The following is a 25347-nucleotide window of genomic DNA, read 5'->3' as shown; positions in this document are numbered from 1 at the left end:
ATTGTTGCTTTCAAAATTCTTACAATAGAGTATAGTATTAGCAAGACAGATTACACTACTGTAGTGTGACAACTTCCTACCTCTGTCGATGAAACTGTTCTATACCGTTTACAGTCTTCATCTTACAAAACAAGTGACATCCAATTTATCATTTTTGAACTGATATAAGCGTACTTTGTAAGAAAAAATAAATATAAATAAAACAAAAGATAGGAGTATATCTTAGCCATGATACAAACTATTAAAGCTATCCCAAGATATTGAACTCTTCGTAAAAGATCTTTCCATCACGCTAAAATTGATCATCGATGATCTATTCCATATACTGTATCATGATATTCGTATGCTTGCTTCGTCCCATAGCGCTAGATACGAGTATCGATAGCACTTTTACAAATGGTAGACAACCAATCCATCGTAAAAGATTTTTCCATCACACTAAAATTAATCATCGATTCCATGCTTCATTCAATGCGCTCTCTATACGCCATAGTTCTATCAATCTGCAACACTCCTGTCAATGCAAGATAATGAGTCCTTCGTTAAAGATCTCTGCACATTGTAAAATTGATCATCGATTCCACAGATCATTGGATGTACTCTCTCGACACCGTAGTGTTATGGAACCTTTACCAATAGAAGACAACAAATCCTTTTTAAAGATCTTTCAATGATACGAAAATAAAATGGCTATAATCGATTCCATTTATCATAATAATCAATTACTAGTGGAACCCTCGCTCGCATTACTTTGTGTACTGTACTTGTACTTTTTACTTTATATGACTTTCAATCTGATAATTAATTTATTAATTCTTGATACTGCATTCATGTATATATGGATTATTCTGTACACGTATATGTTATTCATAAATAAATCTGTACTACTTCTACAATCTGACTAAGATATTGCTTTACTATAAATTTTATCAACTTATACCGTCATACATCGCATCTTTACCTGTTTAATACTCTTTTTAAGATTATCAGCAAGGTTACAATCCTAATCAATATGGACAGCAGCCAGGGCAACCTGCTCAACCTGCCCTGCCATGGTCATCAACAACAACAACAACCAGCATATGGAGGATATACTCAAGCTCCTCCTGCACAAGCATTTGGAGCTGCACCTTACGGACAACCACAGCAACCTAATCCAGATGCAGAATTATGGTCTTGGTTTCAAGCTGTCGATCGCGACAAAACTGGAAAAATTACAGTAACAGAATTACAAGCTGCTTTGACTAATGCTAATTGGACCAGTTTTAATGCTGAAACATGCCGACTGATGATAGGTATAAAATGCTCATGATATGACTACTAGGAAATGATGTAAAATAAATAAATTATAATAATTTTATCCTTGAGCTGGCGAAGGTTGTTTTACTTTCTAAATGCTGCTTTGTATCGCAGTAGCACATTATATTTTTACAATATAGAGCAAATAATATTTATGGATTATTGTTGAAGTTTATACGCTTTCCCGAAATAGTCATTTTCTCCTATCTTTTTTTCATTAAATTATACCCATAACCATTCGGAGTACTTTAACTTAAAATGCAACCGACCTCAGTAAATATGATTTGGGTCTATAATTTATGTAAATAATTAGATGTATCTAGAAATTTTTATATGTTCAATTCAAACGGCGAGCGATTCTTTATATTATTAGCATATTTTTAATCTATCTCAATACTGTAAATATGCGTATTATAGCTTTCATGTTGTCATTACCTAGTTTGTGTATAACATACGCATATCTTAACATACCGGATCTAATCAACATAAATACCACATGCGTAAGTCATCAATGTTAATAATTCAAGTCTATTTTTGTAAATCTTATCGTCACGATATTTTATAATTATAGCCATGTTCGATACGGATCACAATGGAACCATTAGTTTCGATGAATTTCGTGGTCTTTGGCGTTATGTACAGGAATGGCGACAAGTCTTCAATAAATTTGATACCGATAGAACCGGGGTAATCAACGCACAGGAACTTGGTATCGCTGTTTCACAAATGGGATTTAGATTATCGTCACAATTTGTTAATTTGATTATCGCACGATTCGATCCTCAGTCTCGTCGAGGATTGAAAATGGATATGTTTATTCAAGTTTGTGTACTTTTAAAGCAATTAACTGATGCTTTCCGCAATCGAGATACTCAACAAGCAGGAACTATCCGTATAGGTTATGAAGATTTTATGAGTATGGTCGTCTTGAACAAACCTTAATGCATATATAAATACTTTCAATTCCTTTTGCTCTCTATGTATTGTAACTTTAGAATATTAGATGACATGTATTCCATTTCTGTATTGAAAACTGACAGCTAGTTACTACTATTTAATTCATTTTATTGCAGTTTTGTGGTTAGTATTTGTACCATGAGCGAATATGTCATATTCCTTTGGAAATGGTCGATGAAATTAATCTAACAATTTGTAACATGTACCAATGTTGGTATTAGCTACATAATTGATCAGCACTTAAATTGTAGAAATACTCCTTTATAGGTCATATCCTGTTTGTAGAAATTTTTACCAAGCTAATTCTTAACTAAATGAACCCATAAGAAGCTACGCTTCTCTTATTAATGATTCGAGATTGTAATGTGACTTGATTTCTGAACTTTGGTCGTTTAAGATAGTGATTTAGCTTATAGAGTATCGCAAAAGTTTTTCTTTACCAAAACATATCATGCATACGTGTATCATAATAGGAACAGGAAGTACGTTGACATACGAGTATTTAGATAACATTATGTAATCAGGCTGAATAAATTTAAATTTTTTTAGTTCAACCTTGTGCAACTACTTAAGTAATAAATTTAATAGGCTGTACAGTGTACAAACAGTCTGAGGAATTACTAAATAATAAACAAATGAAAGAGGTGATTATAATGAGTTGCGCTGTTCATGAAATGCTGCACCATATCAGATTACAGGCGAGATCTATCTTATATGCATATTGACAATTTCGCCTAGTCAGTAGTATCAAACGATAAGATGCTTAATAATTGTTGGTTTATTATTGTCATGATTCCTATCGTAGTTTCATTAATAAATATCGTTGGTATGACAGGTATAGATATTACAGTAAGAAACAAAATAGAATTTAGCTTTGTATGGGAAGGATGAAATCTCACCTAGCCATAATCCATAAACCTTAATCTATGTTACAGATACGAATTTGAATATTGACATAATTATAAAACAGTTAAAAAAATGTTTGATCATAAACCCCTAAAATTTGTATAACATACATCTCAACATTTTAATTACTTACGTCAATCTATTTAGACAAAATCACTATGAAGTACAGAATAATACTCATAATAATTTAGTAATTAATCAATGAATCATTTATACATTATTTCACCTCTACATCAATTCAAGTAAAGCAAGTTCATAACAATAATTTAAGAAAAAACATTTGAAAATATGATAGACTTTCTTGGACTAGTATTACAAATTAGTGGTAAATGGATGTAAGTAAATGATTATTTATTAATTACTGTACATGCTATCATTATGCAATGGATTATATTAAAAGCGAGAACTGCTTCCGCATCGTGGTACTGTAATTTATCTAGTAAAGACAAACTGTACGGTACAATAAATTGCAAATTTTAAACCATTTTTTATATAGGTATATCACATTTCATTAATAAATTTATAGAGATCTGTTACACTTTTTCAGTCTTATTGCGTTTTAATCCACCATTCAACTTCAGATTATGAGTGGTACTTCCTGCAGTGGGTTTTACATGATTTTTTACTGAGCTGTTAGCATCAAATAATGTGTCTTCATCACTATCATCGGAATCACTTGCAAAAAGGTTCGACTTTCTAAAACGATCTTTTAATAAAAAAATAACATTTTGATTAAAAACTACCCAAAATCGGCTATAATACTCTAAAATTATCAGATTATTAAAGTTACTTTTAGAACGCGATTTCATTTCATTTTTCGAGTTCTTATCTTCCAGCATAGTAAATTTTTGCCTACGCAAATTTTTATTTCTTCTTCTAGAAGGATAATATTATAAAATTTTAAAACAACTTTCTATAAAAAATTCTTCATAAAAGTCCACGTTCTGTACATACCGTCTACAACAATACAATATGAACCATATAATCGATACAATGGCAATCACGCAGCTAGCACATATGATAATAACATAAAGTATGCTCCATTCTAAAAATCACGAGCATTAATAGTAAACATTAGCAAGTATCTCAATATATCTTCTATTCTAGCTATAAAATTACAAAGCTTTTGAAGTAAATATTAGAGCTTAAAATAGAATTTTTGTACTACTTACCACAGTTACTTTGCCCCTGAATGCCCGCTTTAATAAAATTTTCCATCCAAAAACTATTACACACACATCTCTTGGACAAATTATCGCACACGCCATGACCAGAGCAATTGTTATGACACACTAAGTAAAAATATTAAGTTCCTGATTTAAAGTAACATAATTTAATAGCTGAATTTGCCAAAATTAACGCATGACAATATCCTTTATATTCACGAGATATCACTTACGATAAGTATCTATTGCAACAATCCAATACTTTCGGTTTAGATTTTTAAATGCCTTTGATTTTAATGTTGAAACGATTTCTGCTCCCTTTTGCACCTTACCATTATCATCAACTATGTAAAAAACTACTGATATCCTGTAAAATTTATAGAATTAAGAGATTACAATGATAAGAACTTTATACCGCAAAACTGCTCCTTAGAGTATAAACCGAGATACTAACCCGCCGGAATTAATTTCATGGATATTATCAATCTTAATCTTATCGCCTGATATTCCCAAACTTAGCGAAATAGTAGTCAATAAATTCATTTTATTCTGATTGGTAAATGTATGACCCTGGGTATCGATCTTTACTTCAACAAGATTTTCCATAGCATCACCTATGATAAGATAAGTCTTATTAATTATGACTAAAGTCACCCTTCATCTTCTATTTTATATTGTTGTACTCACCTTTTACGACTGTAATTGTAGCTTTGTCAACGCTGTACAGTCCTTTCTGATCAACAACTTTGAGCGTGAATGTGTACTTTCCTACCACTAAACCTGCCAACCGTAGGATTGGCTTATGATCTGAATCCTCAAGTATGGTCTATTAAGGGAATAATAGCTAAGCATAAGTATTAAATAACTCTTAAAAATTTTAGAAATACAAACCTACCGCAATGGCAGGACTATTGCTGGAACGCGTCCATTCATATCTAACTATTCCATAATCATCGCTTGATAAAGAGCCGTTTAATACAGCTTCATTCTTGGGTAGTTTCACAGTCACATCGCCATTAATTTTCGCAACGGGAGCTTTGTTATCATCTGGTAAAATGTTTTATTGACCACAATACAATATTAAATATAACTTGAAAGTCGATGTTGAATTGTATACTTTCAGAAAAGCCTTTTTAAGTATTTAACGTGTAATCTAACCTTTCTTTACGAATACGTTGACAGTGTCCTTTCCTTGTAAACCGCGATCGTCTGTTACAATCAGCTCAAAGACGTATGTCCCTAGTTTAAGCTTAGTCAATTTTAGCTGACTTGTCTTAGCTCCAGACATTACAAACGAATTTGGACCACTAAAAATGATTAAAACTTTTGTGAATAATCAGTCTCAATTGGTAGGAAAGCTTTCAATCTAAAAATACCTGACTTTGCGCCATAAATACGAAACAATGCCACGGTCATCACTACTGGACGAACCATCAAGAAAAGTCGAATCATCAGGTGAAACTAGATCTTTATCAGGACCAGCTACTGCCTTAGGAGGCTTATTATCTTCTGGTTGAACCACTACAGTCACTGTTGCTGAAGCCATTTGCCCAGCAGTATCAGTAACATTTAACTGGAAAACGTAGTGTCCTTCAACTAGATTTGTTACATGCAATACTGGCGATGTCGTACCCTTAGGATATAAATAAATTTTATTATAAACTGAAAACATTCTGTCATTAACATGAAACATTTGAATTAAAATCTACCTGCATATCTGCAATCTCTGGTGAACCATGTAATTTTGTCCAAGCATATCGAACAATTCCATTATCATCGTAACTCCCGCTACCATTCAAAACGACAGAATTTTGTGGTAGATACAATAAAACATCCGGACCCGGCAGGGCCACTGGCTTATAATCCATCGCTATAAATAAATTAAAATTATTGAACGTATTTAATCTTATTGAAGCTATACTCAAGAGTTAAAGTTGAGGCATAAAACGCAATACCTTTATTGACTTTAATTCTAGCTAGGGTTGAATTTTTTACTCCATCCGAGTCGGTTACAGTAAGTTTAAAGTCGTAATTACCGGGATCTAACTTCGTTAGTTGCAAGACTGGGTTCGTTTTTTTCTTTAAATAATAATTTAAAGGACCAGCAACTAATTCCCACTCATACTTAACAATCTTATCATCATCCGAACTGCGAGACCCATCTAGGACAAACTTTTGTATAGGTAGAGTTATCTCCTTGAATTTTGGATAGATGACTGCTACCGGAGGCTTATTATTACGAACGGCTAAAAGTAAAAATATGGTGAATGCAGTTGTCAATTCGACTTATTTTTAAAACACGAGCGCTAAATAATAAGCATGTTATTAAACTTAATTTAATTACCAGGAAAAACGGTTACATTAACGAACCCATGACCGTAACTAGCTTCACTTCGAACAGTCAATTTTAATCCATAAACACCAGGGACATCTATATTTGATAACGACAGTAATGCCGTATGTTGACCAGCTATGATAGCTTTACTGTTAGCAGGAGAGAAAACTTTACTCCATTCGAAGCTATAAGGGTGATTTTTAGGCGATGGCGGCCAAGCCGCACCATATATAGTAATGCTATTTACTGGTAAAGTGATATTTCGATTAAAGCCGACATCGACTTGAAGTTCTGAAAAGAAATGAAAACATAAATACCACATCAGGAACTATGCGTATTAAAATGATATAAATAATGATACCTTTAATATGCGTTGCGGTAGGAAGTTGAGAATGAACAGTTGTTCGAAACGAAAGTTTTGTTGTGATAGCAGTTTTAGTGGATATTACTGTCTTGGTTGAAATAGATTGTTGTTGCGTTGTAGGGGCCTGAGTAGCTACAGTAGCGGACTCACTAGATGCCGTTATATACTTCTTAGCAGAGGTAGTAGCCCTTTGCGATGGTGTACTTGGATGAGCTGTAGAAGAAGCCACCCTAGTAGTAATGTGAAGCGATGTTGTTGTTAATGTTGGACTTGAAGTTTTTCTGGTAGAAATGATGGGTTTCGATGAAGTTGCTCTAACTGTAGACTTTGATGGTGTTGCATAACTTTTTCCTGCATCAAGTTCACTGTTTAAAATGCAAAGTATATGACTAGAATCCGGTCGGGAGCCTTCTTGACAAAAGCACCGATGCTTTGATGTTTCGCAAGAAGCATGCGGAGGGCAACGTATATTAGTTGAGCACCGCCTTTTCAGGAACAATGAAAGGTGATCACTACTTTTATTATTATCTGCCTTTAGAACACATTTAGTGTTGTCGCCATTTAACACAAACCCATTTCGGCAAAGGCATTTTGAATGCCGAAGCGTTGTTCCCATTACGCATTCAGAATTATGTGGACAATCGTCATCTGCTTGGCAATGCTTAGTATTATCATTTTGGTGTATATTGACGCAATTTTTGCTTATCGGATCACGCGTAAATTCATCTTTGCATTGACAAATAGCAACCCGGCGATGGTCTATAACACATTCCTCATTTTGATCACAGCCTTCACCATTCACTATGTTACAGCGCGTTGATTGAGAATCTCGCAAAACACAGACATTATTTTGTCTTATATATTCCCTTTTGCATATACAATTAGATATTCCCTTAGTTAGTTTAACCCAACAAAATTCGTTTTTATGACAATCGAGAGTAGTAGAACAGATACTACCAAGCTTGCGATCTTGCATTTGTGAACCTTCTGAATCATTACTATCATTTAAGCCATTCTGTGATTCTTTATCATCATTTTTTGAATCTTGTATATTGTTACTGTTGCTACTATCTCCATTAGTAGTAACACCAGCTCCTCCGGGTGATGAAGTAACCACTGTAGTTGTAATACGATTTGTCTTATTAGTGATTTCTTTCCGGGAAGTAGTTGTTTTATCTACCAAATCGGTAGTTGACATGGTCACTCCTTCAGTTCGGGAATAATTATTGCCATTCGAGATGGTAGAATTTGGCTCTTGCTGAACCTGATTTACTGTTAAGATAACAATTATTATTATTATTATGAAATCTAAGTCAGAAAAATCTTCATAATGGGCATCGAAATAAGAATTTTTTCTCATGATGGCGGTAAAGTCAGGAGTCAGGGCCATACTTTAAGCCTGACTAGCCAAAAAATTAATATGAAGCTCTGCTGTTAATAACTACATTATACAGAGGTACAATTAACTCTGTAGAGTTGTTAGAGAAAAGTTAATTAATCCTACTACAATAGATATTAGACACGATGTTATTATGCTTTAATTAAGATCTGATAAAAATCGATAGAATAGTAGTAAGTACTTAAAAGCTGGAATTTATGCCGTAAAATTTCTAATCAGCGGTTGAAAGAGCAACAACTCAAGAGATTCAGATGTTACACAGCTGATGAATGATGAGACATATGAATACATACAGCAGACAGTTTATAAAGAATTCATTTTTGTGGGCAATATAATACTTTCAAACAGTACTACGCACCAAGATAATTAAATAATGAGTTCACGGACATCTGTAGCGTGAACAATCATAAATTAATTATATCAAATGTTGTTTCGGATATTTCTCTTCTACAGTATTTCACGATATCATGAATGTGCTTAGGTATTACGATTTATAGTCAACGATATTCTACATTGTTACAATAGTACATTCACTTATAATTTTAGTATACTTTCAATACAATAAAGCGCAACGTAGAACACATTTGGCAGATGCTAAATTGATCAGTGCATCAAAAAGACTAATCAAACAATATTAAAAAATCATAAGTGATAATTGCTTTCAGCTGGACTACTTGTGTCAACAAATCTAGGCAACACCAACAACTATTAATAAGCTTAAAGAAAATTTCAGTATCTGAGTAACAATATTGTTTGTAATTATTATCAACATGTATAACTAGCAAGATTTCTTGATATTCGTTAGGAAGGTGCACCAACACATATATTAATATAGAAGTTATGCTGCATCCATGACTACGAAATTAGCTACTCAGTATGCAGTCAAAAATTTTTCTGCTAGTATGCGAAAATACGGTACAGTGTACACATTAGGATGCTTTTACGTGATAGATTACTGTTCAGTCTGTTCAGGCGCTTCAACTCCTGTATTACGAACGCATTGTGGTGATTATGACTATGATGGCTTAGGAATCAATTAAGTTAACGTTTGTTTCTAGCACAGTTATAGTATATTGCTTATATGGGTTCCTTTAACGACCACTAATCTTATATAGTAAATGATGTATTAAGTTTTAAGAAGGATTAAAACAGATATTTTTTCCAAACTTTTATTGCTACTGTACATTTAAGGCTTTCACTACTTCAGTTCACAGATGCTTATTAGAATTACTAATAGAAATTTTAAATACGTTCGTATTTAATTTATATAAAAAAATCGTAACATTCGAGTACTCTTTCTAAATATGATGAAGCTATGTCATTACCGTATTTTAATATACAAATAAATAGAACTTTTTTGATCTGGATTTTTGTACCCCTTTTCCGGCATACAGTGTACTAACAAGATAGGGATAACATAATACGCCATAGTAAATTATATCTGCTTACCATTTCGAACAGGAATAACGGAAGAATCCGCGTCCTTACTATTGATTAAGCAACCGGATAACGGACTCTGAGGACAGCTGACAAGATAGCACATAGGACCTACCATCCATACCATATTGCAACCTCGCCGACGGCAACATGATCGGACACAACTCTTGTAGCTCGTCACACGACCAAGACTTACGATATAATCAGATATTATATTATTTGCAGGTTGTCGACCAGTAACTGGTCTGCCATATTGGCATGAACTGGAACTTCTCCTTCCGAAATTGATTCTTGCTACATACCAAAGAGGGGGGAAAAAAGTTTAGATGTCTACTTCTCAGCTAATAATGTTAACTATAACTAGATCAAGGCAAAAACGCAAGATAACTTTGTTTAAAAGTAGGCAGTTCCCATCACAATACGTAGTGTATTTGCTAATTGAGTGTGATCGAGTTTATTATGATTGAAAACTACCTAGTTCATTAAATGCGCAAGATGCAAGGATTAATATAAGTTTAAAGGGGATCAGTCTGGTACATAACCTATTTTACCACTACTGTACTGTACTGTATTTTGGAAATACGATTATTTCAGACGTACTGGTACTATGAGAGGATTATCTTTACTTATTTCTATTTATTTATTGTTCGATAGACTGATACGATTTTTACTCGATGTCTTAATTATATGCTGAAATATCTCAATGATATTAATTACTAGTTACTAAGCTACTCTACATCAGCAAAATAATGTGAGACATCTGGTAATGCCAAAAATCGAATCAGTCTACTTATCAATCACTATGTCGTCGTCTGTCAGAATCGTATAATCCTGTTCTTTGTCCTAACGACAAATGCTCGGCAATAAGAGTACACAAGTATTGTTTATTAATATGTGTTTGTGTTCTGGCTTGATCTTTCATAATTGTGCCACTACACCAATTGCAGTTGGTTTTAGCCGCTCTATCTTAGAATACTATTAAAAACAAGTTAAATTAAGGTAATTTGGCTACACGAAAATTTATCATAAAAAGTAGAGTAAAAAGTATGACGTCATACAGTATGCTGCTGTGCGCGTACGGCTATTGGTTATCGTCTCATCCCAAATCTACAGGAATGGCTGGATGTGTATCCTACCATTTATCTAGAGTTCACTAGACTAAAGTGCCTATTATAAACTCATGGCGTATTCTCAGCACAAAAATTATATATGAAGTTTAGCTTTTATACCTTTTAATCGAGACTTGGGTATGAGTGTACAAAGTATTAGAGTAGCATCGCTTGTTTACCGTCTAATGAAGTGAAACCGACTTAATGTGAAGTTACGTATCATTGTACGAGCAAAGTGTCATGAAGTACAGTAGACGAATAAATAATTATAATAGAGCCGGGCAAGTACAGCATAACTAACAGTTACTTAACTGTAACGTATTATACTCAATGCTATCGATAAGGAATATATTTTAGTTTACTGTTAGTACTACAAATTATAGAAAAATGAAAGGAAGAAATGAAAATATTCCCTTACTATTCTGTTATTAGTCACACGCACGCGTATGTACGATATTTACCTGTCACAAGCGGCCAAAGGAAAATGAAGATATAAAACCATACCACAATTTGTTTGTAATGGCTAATCATGGTTCTCATATTCAGTTATTTAGCCACAGTAAAGCCAATGGCAATAGAAGCCAGATATCAATTCTCTTGAATAAATCAAATAAAGTTGAATATTGTTTAGAAGAAAGATTTCCAAATATTGATGTCGCTCTTTACTCCTATTGGAAAATTATATACTGTAGAATGACAGTACAGTGTTGCGGGTGTAACGATAGAAACAAAACTAGCAAAGACGCGATACACCCGTTGTATTGTAACGTACGCGATGAACTAATCTATTAACGTTAGACAATGCCATTAGATAGAATTATTACTATTCCACAATATTCAAGAGTATATATAGTTTCTTCATGGCTACCTCTTATTCTGCCTTGGAAAGATTAGGACTATTCACAGCCAAGGAAAATTCACACATATACAGTAGTAAAATTCTGTGATAACCACCAGCATTCAGTATACTGTGCAGATGCTTGAAATGCTTGGCGAGCACGGTATTTGACGTGTACACTGTACAGTGTACAGTACAATACTGTATAACTAGTACTGTAGTTGGCATACTGTACTGTATAATGTGCTGTGGTCTGTGACCATACCACGTGACTACGCTAGTACGCTACTGTACATTGTACAAGTGTACAGTGTAAAGTACTGTTCCGTACTGTACTGTACCGTACAGTACATTAAAAAATAAAAATACAAAATTATTAAATATTATTAAATGAAATAAAATGAAATAAAAGTAAATACGTCACCAGTGATCATACACTTACTACCTGCAGTACTAGAACAGTAGAATGATAAACTACTGTATATTTAATAAGTCCCAACGCATCATTCGCCAGTTGAACGTCACTGGTCAGTCAACGGTCACGCCTAGCTCGGATAGAAATCGCCGTGACACCTACACACAGACATTACTGTACTGTACAGTGTACAGTATTTGCCATCAGCCCATCATCGCTCATGATCATCGCAGTGTCTGCATAGAATGGTAATGCTCAAGTTATTTATACGTTAGCGTTTTACAGATTAATGTTGTAATATTTCTTAATTAGTAACAACATTAATCTATTATTATACATCTCGCTCGTTTATTTCGCGTACTTGTGCTTGTTACTTTACTCATTGTTGATATACTGTATACTAACGCAAACTGTATTGAACATGGTACAAGTGTACTGTAGGTGCACAGAGGTAGTACAGTACTGTACTGTACAGTACACAGTATTCGGTAAAGCACTTTGAAGCCCATATCTCAATATTGTTACATAAACATTAGATTCCATAATTCTGCAGCCGCCGCTGGAACTTACGAAAATATTTAATCAAGTGGGCTATGATTCTGATATGGAGGTAAACTTATATCGTTGCTAACGTAAAACTAGATTGGTTGTAACATACATAATGAACAGAAATTATGCTATAGTCAACGAGGAGGTGTAAGAGTATTCAGCTATCATATTAATAAGTCATCACACAGGATACTGTTTAATTCTGTCCTATACAATGTACATTGTACAACCTATCACTCCATAATTTGCCTTTTGTAGGCTATTACCTTCAGCGATAGTTACATCCGGTGGACTAGATGCGTCGATAATTATAATCAATATTATATGTTTATTTAGGATCGAAATCTTCGAAATGAGCTACTGGAATTTCGCGAGAAATGGCGTAATGAAATAAAAAGAAATCAAAATAATATAGATCTCACTCTGCAGACTTCCCCTCTAACAAGTCACGATACTGTTAGGACATCAATTCGCAATAACATTAGTGGTTTGGATAATAATCAAAATCAGGAGTCTGTACTTCAAGTAGAGTTTGATAGAGTTAATCTTAATGATGAAACCGTTCAGGAGAAAGAAATCGAACTACACAAGGTGCAAATGAATCTCAGTTGAAAACAGTGATATCGATTAACTTAATATATCACTAACTCCCACTGTACTCCACTTTTAAGGCGAAAATGCTATACCAACAAGGAATAGAATCGGAACGAAATGGCAACTGTGATGCTGGTATGCTATTTTAACAAAATTTTCCAAGCTAAAATAAGACGTATCTCTGAATGATCGTTAACAGCTACAGAGAAAGTAAAAAGGGAGATACAGCTGGAAGAGTTAGTGCAATAAGTATGATCATTGATCTAATTTTACGTCCATAGCTGTGCATTACTATCGAGAGGCCATAAGATTAAAGCCAGATATCGAAAATTGTTTAGAAATCGAAGAATTCCCCGGAAACCAAGGTTTACTAGCTCTTCTAGATATGTGTAAACGCAATTACTAATACTATTTAATTTTCTTATCAAAGAAATAGAAAATGATGAAAACAACGAAGATGTGTACGATTGTTAATATAACAGAACCATATACTGACTGTATCGTAATACTTTGTTTAGCAACTTCACTTAAAAATTTCATATCTCAGCTTGCATGCTACTAGATATTACCTCGAATGATCTAATCGGAATCGGTAACAATTTTAATCATAATTTTCTGCAGTGAGGAAAATCTTAGTAATATAGTGGAAAGATTTAAGAGTTATACCATGGGTCGAACTTGTGACACCGAAATTGAAACTACGGTAACATTCTTTTGTATTGCATTTGCTTCAAGGTTTATTTATAGGCAGTAATTTTGTTATATAACTCCCACCTGTTCTTCTATCGATTACTGTGATGAAATTAATCGGTTTACATATGCCTTAAGGCGGTACACATTTCAGTTTTGCCAACTGAAATTCTGATGTATATTTTCAAATGGGTGGTATCATCTGAAGTAGATATGAGATCACTAGAACAGCTTTCTATGGTAATTTTATCTATCGATGTAGAGTACATTTGATATTAATGTAATTAATTATTAATACTGTGTGGGACTGTTCCAGGTTAGTCGCGGATTCTACATTTGTGCCCGTGATCCTATCCTATGGCGACTCGCCTGTTATAAGTAAGTAACATTGTTATCACAAATATCTGTCGATGTTTTTCATTGCTGATAAAGAGATAGAAATTTCAGCACCTTCATAATGGATCGTAACGGCATATTGCTTTCGTTTTAGGGTGTATGGTGAATTATCATGTCGGACTATAAAAGATTTTGACGGATGGAGAGAAATGTTCATTACCAAGCCACATCTTCGCTTTGACGGTATTATATTTCTGATTCAATAGTGTAGCAAGAGCACCTTTAAATTTAAATTTTAAGTAACAAAGGTCATAGATATTATTAATTACTTTAACCAATGTCTTTTAGGAATATATATTAGCAAAATGTCATATTTTAGGCCAGGAGAAAAGTCTTTGGACAATTTATATAAGCCTTTCCATCTGGTCAATTGTTACAGATATCTTCGATTTTATAGTGATGGTTAGGCTTGTAATACGTTAGCACGGGTTAACTCTGCCAATATTCGTAACACTATACATACCTAATTAATTACAAAAATTGTGCTTTAAAGAGTTGCACTATATGGTTAGTTTCGTTGTTTTTATTTCAGGTAAAGTCCTGTCGTTAACATCATCAGCGGAACCAACAACTATTATTCCGCAATTTTATCGACGTAAAGCAGCTGGATCATCTACGGCATCACTTGGTTATTACACGCTAACCAACGATACGGTAAGTTTACTTAAATAACATCTTTCCTTTGGTAATACTACAGCAACAGCACTGATTAGATTATATTAAGATCATAAAATGCTGTATAATCTAGTCATAGTAGGTTTGATGATAGCAACTCAGAAATTTTTCTCATTCTAATTAATTATATTAAATTAATTAGAACTTATTAGTAGTTCGCAAAGGAAGATAATATTTATAAATAAGGTTATTTGTATTATTACTACTCTCTAATATTAATGAAGGTATCAATCGTCGTCAACTCTTCGCCAAAACGTCGTTCTAAAATGGATAAACCGCAGTCTCAGACAACTTTTACAATGGTATTGTTCTTCACTAATACTTCATAGATTCAGTATAGGCATTCTACAAGAATTAAATTATGCTTTCATGAAGCGTTTTGTTTTTAATTTGTACTTAGTCATGTATGCTAATTAATTACACTTTGAATTAGATCCTGTAGCATAAGTGCTATTCAGTAATACAAAATAGTCTATTATTAAGCCCTGGCAGCTTCCAATAATATCGGTATGCTTGTATTAAAACGATAGGAATTTACCTTATCGAAACCTCGCAAAAAATTTAATTGGTATTTATCATGGTCTAAATTTTCCTATCAAAGCACAAATCGGTAAGTTGTATGCTTTCACCTGATAATAAAGCATCGATCTTATAACAATATAATCAACATTACTTTTAATCAATCACTCTTCATTCTGTTAGATTTTTAGGGCGTGTAGATACTGGTAACTTCGAAATCAATAAATCTTATACACCGTTGTATTTTTCAAGAGTTAAAAGTTATAGTATCGCTACGAATTCCTTGCTGTCTTAGTAAATATCGAAGTATACGTCGCACGATGGTTTATTGAAAATGTACCATCCATACTAATAAATTTTAGCAATATAACGAGCCTGCTATAGGAAACGCATGTGCAAAGTCAGTACAAAATGTTTACTAAATGCTTATTGCCTCAATCCGAGGATATGTATAAAATAGTTATGTTTCTATCCATATACCAACTGATTAGGAGAGATACAAGTTGGATAATTTTCTTAATAAATAGGAATAAATTTGTTGTTTTAAATATTTTTCGCTATTCGATAGCTATAATTTATGTTATGATTAATTCGTCCTAATGACGATTACAGTGAATCTATTGAACGTTGACAGTACTTTACAGTAAGGATTATTACAAATCCTTCGACTTCCTTTGCCACGGAATATGTAGAAAAAATTTCTGCAAATAATTGAGCATCGAATACCACCATTGATCACTGAAACATTTCAATCCAAGTACAGTGTATTCCTATCTTTGATACTTAATTATCCATTAGCACTATCTAAGCATGTAATGCGATCTTTTTACACGTAATCCGCTAATTTCTTTAGTTCTTTTTCTACCAATTCTACGAAAGCAGGAAAATTTTCATCCAGTAATAGATTTTTTATGTATACTTTTATGAGTTCCGTTCCATCTGTATTAATTAGATGCGAAAGGTCATCATTATCAGCCGCAGTGCAATGAAGTAAGTTTGCTATCATATCTTTGATTGCAGGAAAATTGGAACGATCGACAGAAGTGACTTGATCTCTACAGTTATTATTACTGGATTGCTGAGTTTGTGAGACATTGACGTTGTTTGTTGCAGGCAATCCTGCGAGATAATCGAATAGAGTATAGTTATTTCTATCAATAAATTTATTATTACATTGCATTAACGGTAATGAAGCTGATCTATCGTTAAAGCTGTGATCCTGGACGGAGTTGATTGTAATATAATCGGACACGAGTGAAATAAATTCTTGGCAACAGTTTTCTCCAGATTTTCCATCTACTATGTCGCCTTTGAACTGAATTTGGAATTGTTTTAATGATTTATTCTACAGTCGATAAAATACACATATAACACCGTTAATCATATTAATAGTTGTCAAATGCATTAAAATGACGATCTACGAGTATCATTGAATTCAAATTCGAGTATTCAAAATTTCGTTATTAGTGGATTTTGGTAACTGTATTTCATATTCACGGTAACTATCGTATTCTTTGTAGAGCAGGTCCACCAATACCTAGCTCCATACTACAATCATTACAATACCTATATTGTAACGATATTTTAAGCAAACGACGTTGCAATCTGCTGTGCAGTATAGCAAGATGTTACTTACACGTTTGGTTTCTAACAAGGCAATGCTATCATTCAGTACAATTCCATTTAGAGTTAAGTTCTGATCATAGAGAAAATAGCTCTCCTAAATATGTTTATTAGAATGTGTCCATGGAAGTTATTCCGTTAAATAAATTATTTAGGTAATGCTTGAATCAAATCAAAATCAAGAAGAAATTTATGAATTAATTTGCTATCTAGTAGTGTACACTAGCGTCTTCTCCTAATAATAATTCTAATATCTGTTGATACTGTACGTGTTTACCAAGGTCGTTGTTTTATTCGTGATTAGTAAGTGAACTTGATTGACCAGAGTTAAAGATAGTGTGCCATCTTCACCTGAATTGAAAACCTTCAGTGTCGTAGTCAATGTAATAAGATTACACAATATACGAGTTGGAGATTTAGAAAATCATTCATAATAGGATGCTTAGCAACTACTGTACGAATTAAGCTTACCTCCCAATTGCCGTCGAGAATGCCGGAATGTACTTGATTATTGGATTTTCTTTTGCCGCTTTTATTACTTGCAGAAAGTCTTGAAATTGGACGGATATAGCTATTAAGCAGGAAGTGCTGAACAAATTGGAAAGTCGCCATAGCGAATTGTTGATTGAGATGTTACAACGAGAACGGTCGCGGAGGCCTGACACAAATAGCAAGAAACGGGCTATGATTTCTCTTTTGAAGAGAATATCCACCAGTGGTGCGTCAACACCAATATTGCGACAGCCGACGACGAAGGAGTGACTCCTGCAGGTTGTAACCGGGTATACTTGACCCTTTCCTTACCTTTCCTATGATATAGCAAAGTTGATATTTGTTATACAACAACCCACTGGCAGATATTGGCTAAGTTTGCTAGGTCATATATCTCCAAAGGTGACATTCAAAGAGTGACACGAAAACCAGACATGCTTGACGCTTTTTATTATTTTATCATTTCATCAAACAAGCATATCTTGACAGGTCAGGCTGAGGAGTGACGGCTTATATCAGATACGCTTGACGCCTGTTACCTTGCATTTCAGTCATCTAGAATATCTTGACAGGTCAGGTCGAGGAGTGACGGCTTATATCAGATACGCTTGACGCCTGTTATCTTGCATTTCAGTCATCTAGAATATCTTGACAGGTCAAGCTGTGGAGTGACGCATAATATCAGATACACTTGACGCCTGTTATCTTGCATTTCATCCATCTAGAATATCTTGACAGGTCAGGCTGAGGAGTGACGCCTATTATACTGTAATTATCTTGCATTTCATCAAGCAAAGAATACGTTGACAGGTCAGGCGGAGGAGTGACGCATGATATCAGATACAGTACGCTTGACGCCTTGTTATCTTGCATTTCATCCATCTAGAATATCTTGACAGGTCAGGCTGAGGAGTGACGCATGATATCAGATACACTTGACGCCTATTACCTTGCATTTCATCAAGCAACAATACCTCGACAGGTCAGGCGGAGGAGTGACGCCTGTTATCTTGCTGTTTAACAAGTAACAATTTACAGGAAGACATCAACATGATGCTGCTCTTGCCTATATCCTTCTTTCATGTAAGCATCGATTTTTTTAATTAAATACTTTAAACTTGTACAAATCCTGAATGATAACTTCTACAGTAAATGCAGTAGGCTGATCGATTATCACATATTGATGATTCTATCGGATCAGCGATATTTAGAAGATACCAAGCGCAGTAATCCATAATTCACTGACTGTCAGAAGGTAAAAGATACGGTAATGTTACAAGAGATGAATGACTTCGAACACTAGATAGTTATTATCATGGCGCCATTAATGCTGGTTATTATTACTAACATCGTTAACATTTGTTTGAAGATTTTTTATTCCCAAACAACCTATACGATCGTGAGTAAAAATCCTTCCGCAAGCATAACACAGCTTTCAATTGGAAGGGGAAATGCTCCATAGACAACAGCATCACCTCGTTATCAAGGTTTATCAATCCACTGCGATCGAGATCCTAGACGATGAGCTTTAAGCTGGAAACAGAAAATGTCCTATCGATAATTTATTGTATTATCTCGTTATCAAGATGGATAAATCCACCGCAATCCGAGATTCTAGACGATGATAGTCATGGTGACGTCCGCAAGAAGACGCATGCAGTATTACAATGTACTGTGGCTAAAGATTCATGGCCGCTATAAGCGGATGTAAATCTTGATGAAATAGATAGCTAGCTTATAAGCACTACATCATTGAAACTGTCTGCACTTCAACGTGCATAAAAATTTACTTTTTAATGATAGATTAAATTGATGCAAAGAAATATCTTGTACAATTACTATTAAAATTGAGAAAAAACGCACAATCAACAAAATTAATTAATAACAGCAAGTTATTGATGATTATAACAAGGTAGACGTAGTTAAGTATATTGTATACAATAACGCTCAAGCATGTACATATATTTTGGGTGCGTTTACTGTATATATTATACATTTACGTATATATTATATATAATATCTAAATCTATATACCGCAACAGTAACGGATATTGGGTGTTAAGATAACTCTTTTCTCTCTACTTAATAAATGAGAAAATAGTCGTAAAAGTAAATTAATTTACTAACTGAACGTAATCCTCATTGGATATTCGTTCATTACAGTAGATAAAGCATGATATCGTTATGAAGGTAACCATAACGACCAATTTTATTTAGCAGCCTTAAATTATAAACAGTACAGAGCTAGAACAATTTAACTGTGAAAAGAAAATGCTGAATCTTTAAAAGACTGTTCTCTTATTCGGCATTTTCGTTCCTTAAGATGGTATTACGTCTTGAGGAAAGAGGTATAACCATAACGAGCAATAGCTTTAAATTATAAACAGTATAGAGCTAGAACAATCTGAGTATCAGGGAGAAAATGCTGAATTAAAAAGACTGTTCCCTTATTCGATATTTTCGTTCCTTAACGTGGTACTATGGCTTAAGGAAAGAGGTATACGCAGTGGTTTAGTTTTAACGATATCTTTCGTTGCTTGATTTTCATGGCTGATATCTGCTCCATGGAAAGAAAATTATTTTTTAAGTCAATATCTATGCATATATGTATACGGCTATATACGTATGTATAGGTAAAATGAATCGAGCAAATAGCAATTGCTTTATCAAAACTTAAATATAAACTAATATTGCAATCGCATTAGAAGCTATCATGTGGTGATACTTCATGTATTCTATATCGATTTTATATTTCCTGTAGACTACATCATCCTAATTGTCGATGATATGAATGCATCTTGTATTGACTATAGTAACAATCATCGATGAATTTACTTTAATGAAGACATTTCTAAATACTTGTATAAAATATTTCTATAAACTCCTTTTAAGGTTAAAACTCGAGTACGGCCAAATAATCAGATATAAAGAACATTTTTACGTAAGCAGGAAATTAGCTACATAACTAAAATAAACTGCAAGTGTAAGCAATGACAATCGATACCGTCTTTGCTGACAATAACCCTGTCAGGTAATTAATTAGCACACGTACATAATCAATAGATGCATATTTTTTATCTAGTTTACCTGCTAAAACACCTCGAGTTTCAGGTTTACTATTTTCTTGGGCAGTCTTTTGCTTACTTCTGGTCCTAAAAATGTTATTAAATCATCTTTATTATCCCTTTTATTCTAAAAATTAATTCAAGTATTATCAAATAACTCACTGAAGGACAGATTTTTCTTTCAGAGATGTAGTTAATTTCCTATTTGTATCTTCTAACATCTTGATTTTAGCTTCGAGCTGATAGAATTTTGTATTACTTGCAAGAGAGTTTTCAGTTTCACGCGCTTTATCATTTAATTGGACTAGATTAAAGTAAAAAGGGAGTTTAAGAAACCAGTAATCAAGGAAATAACAGTAATACATTCCACAACTTACTAGTTCCATTGTGATGCTCTTCTTTCATCCTACGAATTTCGCTACGGCATTTTTTCAGTTTAGCTTCTTTATAATCGATAAGCTCTTGAGCATCTCTTATTCTATCGTATTACAAATAATTTTGATGATTAACAGATCATTTATAATTTACTATCTGTATAAAAGGTATAACAAATATAGCCAATTCTATTAATTATTCATACAGCTAAAGTTTGGAAAAAAGACAATAGAAATTTCGTTATAGCGATATTGAATTATACTTACGATTTTTCTAAACCAGCTCTTTCCTTTTCTAATTTAGCAATTTGGCCGACCATAGCAGTATTATTTTCCTAATTATTAATTTATATATGAAAATTGCGCCATCAATATTTCAGTTACTGTCTAGTAGTATGTAATGATTGACAATCATTAAATTAATTATCATCGTCTCTGATTGATGATGCATGCGTATATAGTAGTTATTACCTTTAATTGGGTAATTTCCTTTTGACTTGAGGAAACAGAGTCGGTTACCTTCGATAATTTGTCTTTAAGTTCGTTTACTTCATTTCGATTGTCTTGCAATTCCTCTATAAAAATATAAAAATGAATACAATAATTATTATCATATATAGTAACTATTGTCATGTAATTAAATTCACCACTTGACCAGACTTGATGTACAATATTGTAAATACAACATTTACCCTCTTGTTCATCAATAATTTTTTCCAGTTCTTTCATATGCCTACGATAATATTGTGCCTCATCATCAGCATGTTGCAATTTTGTCTAAATAAAGAAATAAATATATTTAAATTAGATCCACCTAATCAATCAATTACTAATATGATATATTAAATCATAAAACAAGTTAAAACTAACTTTCAAATTTTGCTGTTGATGATCAGTTTCTAGTTCCTTGTCTTTAATGACATCTTCTAATTTAGCTTGAATAGCCTGCAGAGCCTTATTTTCTTCCAATAATGCATCAAGTTCTTCTATAATAGTTATAATACACATATATATACATTAAATACAAAGAGAAGCCTTTTACGGAAAAAGAACTTTATTAATCAACCAATTAAGCATCGGTAAGGAAGATATTATACAGAACTTAAACTTAATCGCTAAATATTACACAAACCTAATTTAGCGTTGACTTCTTTCTTTAGAGAATTATTCTCAGCTACTACATTCGCATAATTACCATTAACGCATTCCACTTCCTCCTAAAATTAATATATATATATATATGCGGTATATATTTATACAACTAAACACTCGCTATTTGAACTTCAAAAGAATTAATAAAATTAATTACACTACACTTACACGAAGTGCTGCTATTTGGTCTTTAAGTTGTCCAACAATTACGTTATAATTTTCTTCCAATTTTTGGGTACGAACTTTATGTTCTTTAAGTTCAGCTAAGTTGTGACGTTAATAAAAGAGATATATTCAAATCTACTAATAGATCAATTTTTATTATTAAATGGTCTAGATGTAGCCAAACCTTTCAATGATTCTTCATTTTCGTTTAATGCTGCCAGTTCTTGCTGACGACGACTGATTGTTTCCTCCTAATCATATCGTAAATACAATAAAATTAAAATAATTAATTAATGATATTATCAAATCATATCAAAGAAATGTAGCCTAATCATCCAATAATAATAAAAATTAATTAAAATTGTAGATTTCGCACCATTTCTTCTTTTATTTCTTCATACTTCAGCTCAACAATGGCTAATTGATCATTAACTTCATCAATTTCTTTCATTTTTATTGCAATAGCCTATTAATAACAATTATAGCTATTAACAATACATCTATAAGTTGGTAAATATACTATCAATTGCTTACATGATCTTTTTCCAATTCAATTGATGTGACCTGTTATGTTGCAGCAAAAATAAATTATTTTGAGCCTACTTCCATGTACATTAAAATCGTACAATATATTATACTGTATACTTATCTAAAATATAATATTTTTACCGTATACGGGTATGTATATAGTTTAGATTTGTATTCTAACCTTCTGTTCTGCCTCTGCGAGTTGGTTTTGTAAATGGAGAACGTTTTCTTTCGTTTCTTCATGATGATGTACATTTTGGCGCATTATATCAATTTCAGCCTTCAGGTCATGAATCTTGCCTTCTTTTTCTTCAACACGATATTCACAATCTGTAGCTTTCTCATTCCACTCAAACTTAACCTGCGATCAAGTTTACCAGTAGTAACATTAAATATCAATAGCTACATCATTAAAACCGTATGAAACTATATAAAATAAATCCAAAGGCTTACCAAATCTAATTCCTCTTTAATTTGCTTATAATCGCCTTGGGCAGTCTTTAGCTTATACTTTTTAAATATATAAATTACTTATTAAGATCAGAATACAATCAGTTTACCATCCTGTATGAATTACATACATTCAATTCCTCTATAACGTCTGCCGAAGCTTGATATTGTTGCTTCTTTTCATCTAGGAATCCTTGAGTTTGAATTAATTCATTTTGAATTTGTTCAATCTAGAAATAAGCGAATGCATCCGATGAGTGCTAATTACACTACATATCATCACCAAGTAAAGTTGAAATTGTTAGATACATTATGTTATACCTTTGAAAGAGCAACTGAGTACTTCTCTTTATATTCAGTTTTCTCTTCAGTTATCCTAAAAATTAAGTGATATTCTATTAATATACTTGCAGATATGTTTATAAAAAAGCACTTATTCATACTTTAATAAAGAATCTTCGAGTTCTTTTATGGTAATATTTGCAGCATTCTTGAATTATAGAACGATATGTAATTAGTAACAAATAATAGTGACAGTGACATCGTTATTCCTACTTTGTGCATCATCATATGTAGACGGCGATATCGTTAGAAAATTAGCATGAGAGAAGAACATTGATTGCTCAATATAATATTATTGTCATAATTATTATGAATAATACCGCCGAGAAGTAAATAAATGTGTAAAATTTACGAAATTTCCACATTAATAATAATCGCTAACCTTCGCTAAATTGATTTCATCTAACTGCTTAATGTATTTTTGTTCAATTTCATCCCCAGACTTCTGCTCCATAATAATCTCATTTAATCTCTCTACCATTTCGAAATTTTCATCTCGCAGCTGTTCGATTAATAACACTTGTTTATTATTTTCTTCTTTCATTTCATTACTTTCTCCTTTCATTTTATTATTTTCACTGGTTAATGAGGCCAATTTAACCGCATCCTCTTCCAATACAATTTGCAAGTCTTGATATTTATGTTTAATACCGCTGACTTCGTTGAATGCATTCATTAACTGTTGGCTAACTTCATCAAGAACGCTTTGTAATCGATTGTTTTCTTTTTCCAATGATCGTAACATTTCTTCATTTTTGTCAACTAGATTTCTAAGTTGTTGATTTTCCTCTTCAGTTTTATTAAAATTCGCTAATTCTTGACATAGTTTGTCATTTTCTTCCTCTAACAAATTAATAGCCTTCTCATTTTCTTTTATAGTTTGCGTCAATGTATTACTTTCATGCGTAGCCTGAGTTAAAGTATCTACCTGTTGAGTTAATTCGATGTTCTTATCTTGTAATAATTTAATATCTATTTGATGTTGCTCAATATTTTTCTTAAGATTGACATTTTCTTCCTGATTTATCGCCTTTTCCTCTAGCAATAGTTCAAGTTTTTGCTGATTGTTTTCTAAAAGGCGCCTTAAGCTGGCAGTTTCATCTTCATCAGTAGCTTTCTCTTCCTTCATTGATTCAATTTGTTTTTGATGTTCTTCAATAATTTTCTGCAAGTTAGCATTGTCTTCAATACTGTTAGCTTTTTCTGCTAGTAAAGCATGTAACTGCTCTTGATGTTGTTCAATTGTACGTTTTAGGGATAGATTTTCCTCTTCAGTATCATTATAATTTTTCATCAATTTTTGATTTTCTTCAATAACCGCCTTTAAGTCAGTAATCTCAGTTATATTACTAGCATTCTCTTCTTGTAATAATTTAATTTGCTTCTCGTTTTGAGTAATGATATCCCCTAAACCAGCGATTTCCTGTTGTAATACATCCAAGCTCTTACCATTTTCTGAGATGCTGTTCTTGAGATTTGTATTTTCCGCCTTAACTCTACCATCTTCT

At 32.9% G+C, this 25347-nt stretch overlaps 4 protein-coding genes across 4 annotated transcripts; 2 read left to right on the top strand and 2 right to left on the bottom strand.

Moving 5' to 3' along the window:
* Positions 1-1012: 1012 nt before the first annotated feature.
* Positions 1013-2241, top strand: TRIADDRAFT_28496 (uncharacterized protein; the record flags this gene model as incomplete). The annotated part of the gene is made up of 2 exons (XM_002115073.1): positions 1013-1295; positions 1871-2241. 2 exons carry the CDS (start codon positions 1013-1015, stop codon positions 2239-2241), a joined length of 654 nt encoding a protein of 217 aa, XP_002115109.1.
* A 1811-nt stretch (positions 2242-4052) lies between these two features.
* Positions 4053-6985, bottom strand: TRIADDRAFT_28661 (uncharacterized protein; the record flags this gene model as incomplete). The annotated part of the gene is made up of 11 exons (XM_002114893.1): positions 4053-4207; positions 4335-4454; positions 4562-4695; positions 4783-4942; positions 5016-5154; positions 5224-5375; positions 5487-5635; positions 5705-5961; positions 6038-6198; positions 6284-6574; positions 6673-6985. 11 exons carry the CDS (start codon positions 6983-6985, stop codon positions 4053-4055), a joined length of 2031 nt encoding a protein of 676 aa, XP_002114929.1.
* Positions 6986-12829: 5844 nt separating this feature from the next.
* On the top strand, positions 12830-15943 carry TRIADDRAFT_58926 (uncharacterized protein; the record flags this gene model as incomplete). Its single annotated transcript, XM_002115072.1, has 10 exons — positions 12830-12835; positions 13111-13365; positions 13446-13503; positions 13650-13733; positions 13916-13988; positions 14375-14436; positions 14987-15108; positions 15354-15431; positions 15660-15739; positions 15832-15943. The coding sequence occupies 10 exons, from the start codon at positions 12830-12832 to the stop codon at positions 15941-15943; spliced, it is 930 nt and encodes a 309-aa protein (XP_002115108.1).
* Positions 15944-16474: 531 nt separating this feature from the next.
* On the bottom strand, positions 16475-17883 carry TRIADDRAFT_58925 (uncharacterized protein; the record flags this gene model as incomplete). Its single annotated transcript, XM_002114892.1, has 3 exons — positions 16475-16993; positions 17285-17368; positions 17743-17883. 3 exons carry the CDS (start codon positions 17881-17883, stop codon positions 16475-16477), a joined length of 744 nt encoding a protein of 247 aa, XP_002114928.1.
* Positions 17884-25347: the final 7464 nt, after the last annotated feature.

This window comes from Trichoplax adhaerens, genomic scaffold (assembly GCF_000150275.1).
Source record: "Trichoplax adhaerens TRIADscaffold_9 genomic scaffold, whole genome shotgun sequence".
In the NCBI taxonomy this organism is placed as follows: domain Eukaryota; kingdom Metazoa; phylum Placozoa; class Uniplacotomia; order Trichoplacea; family Trichoplacidae; genus Trichoplax; species Trichoplax adhaerens.
The sequence above is the reverse complement of the archived record's forward strand: the minus strand, read 5'-3'. Positions and strand labels throughout refer to the sequence as shown.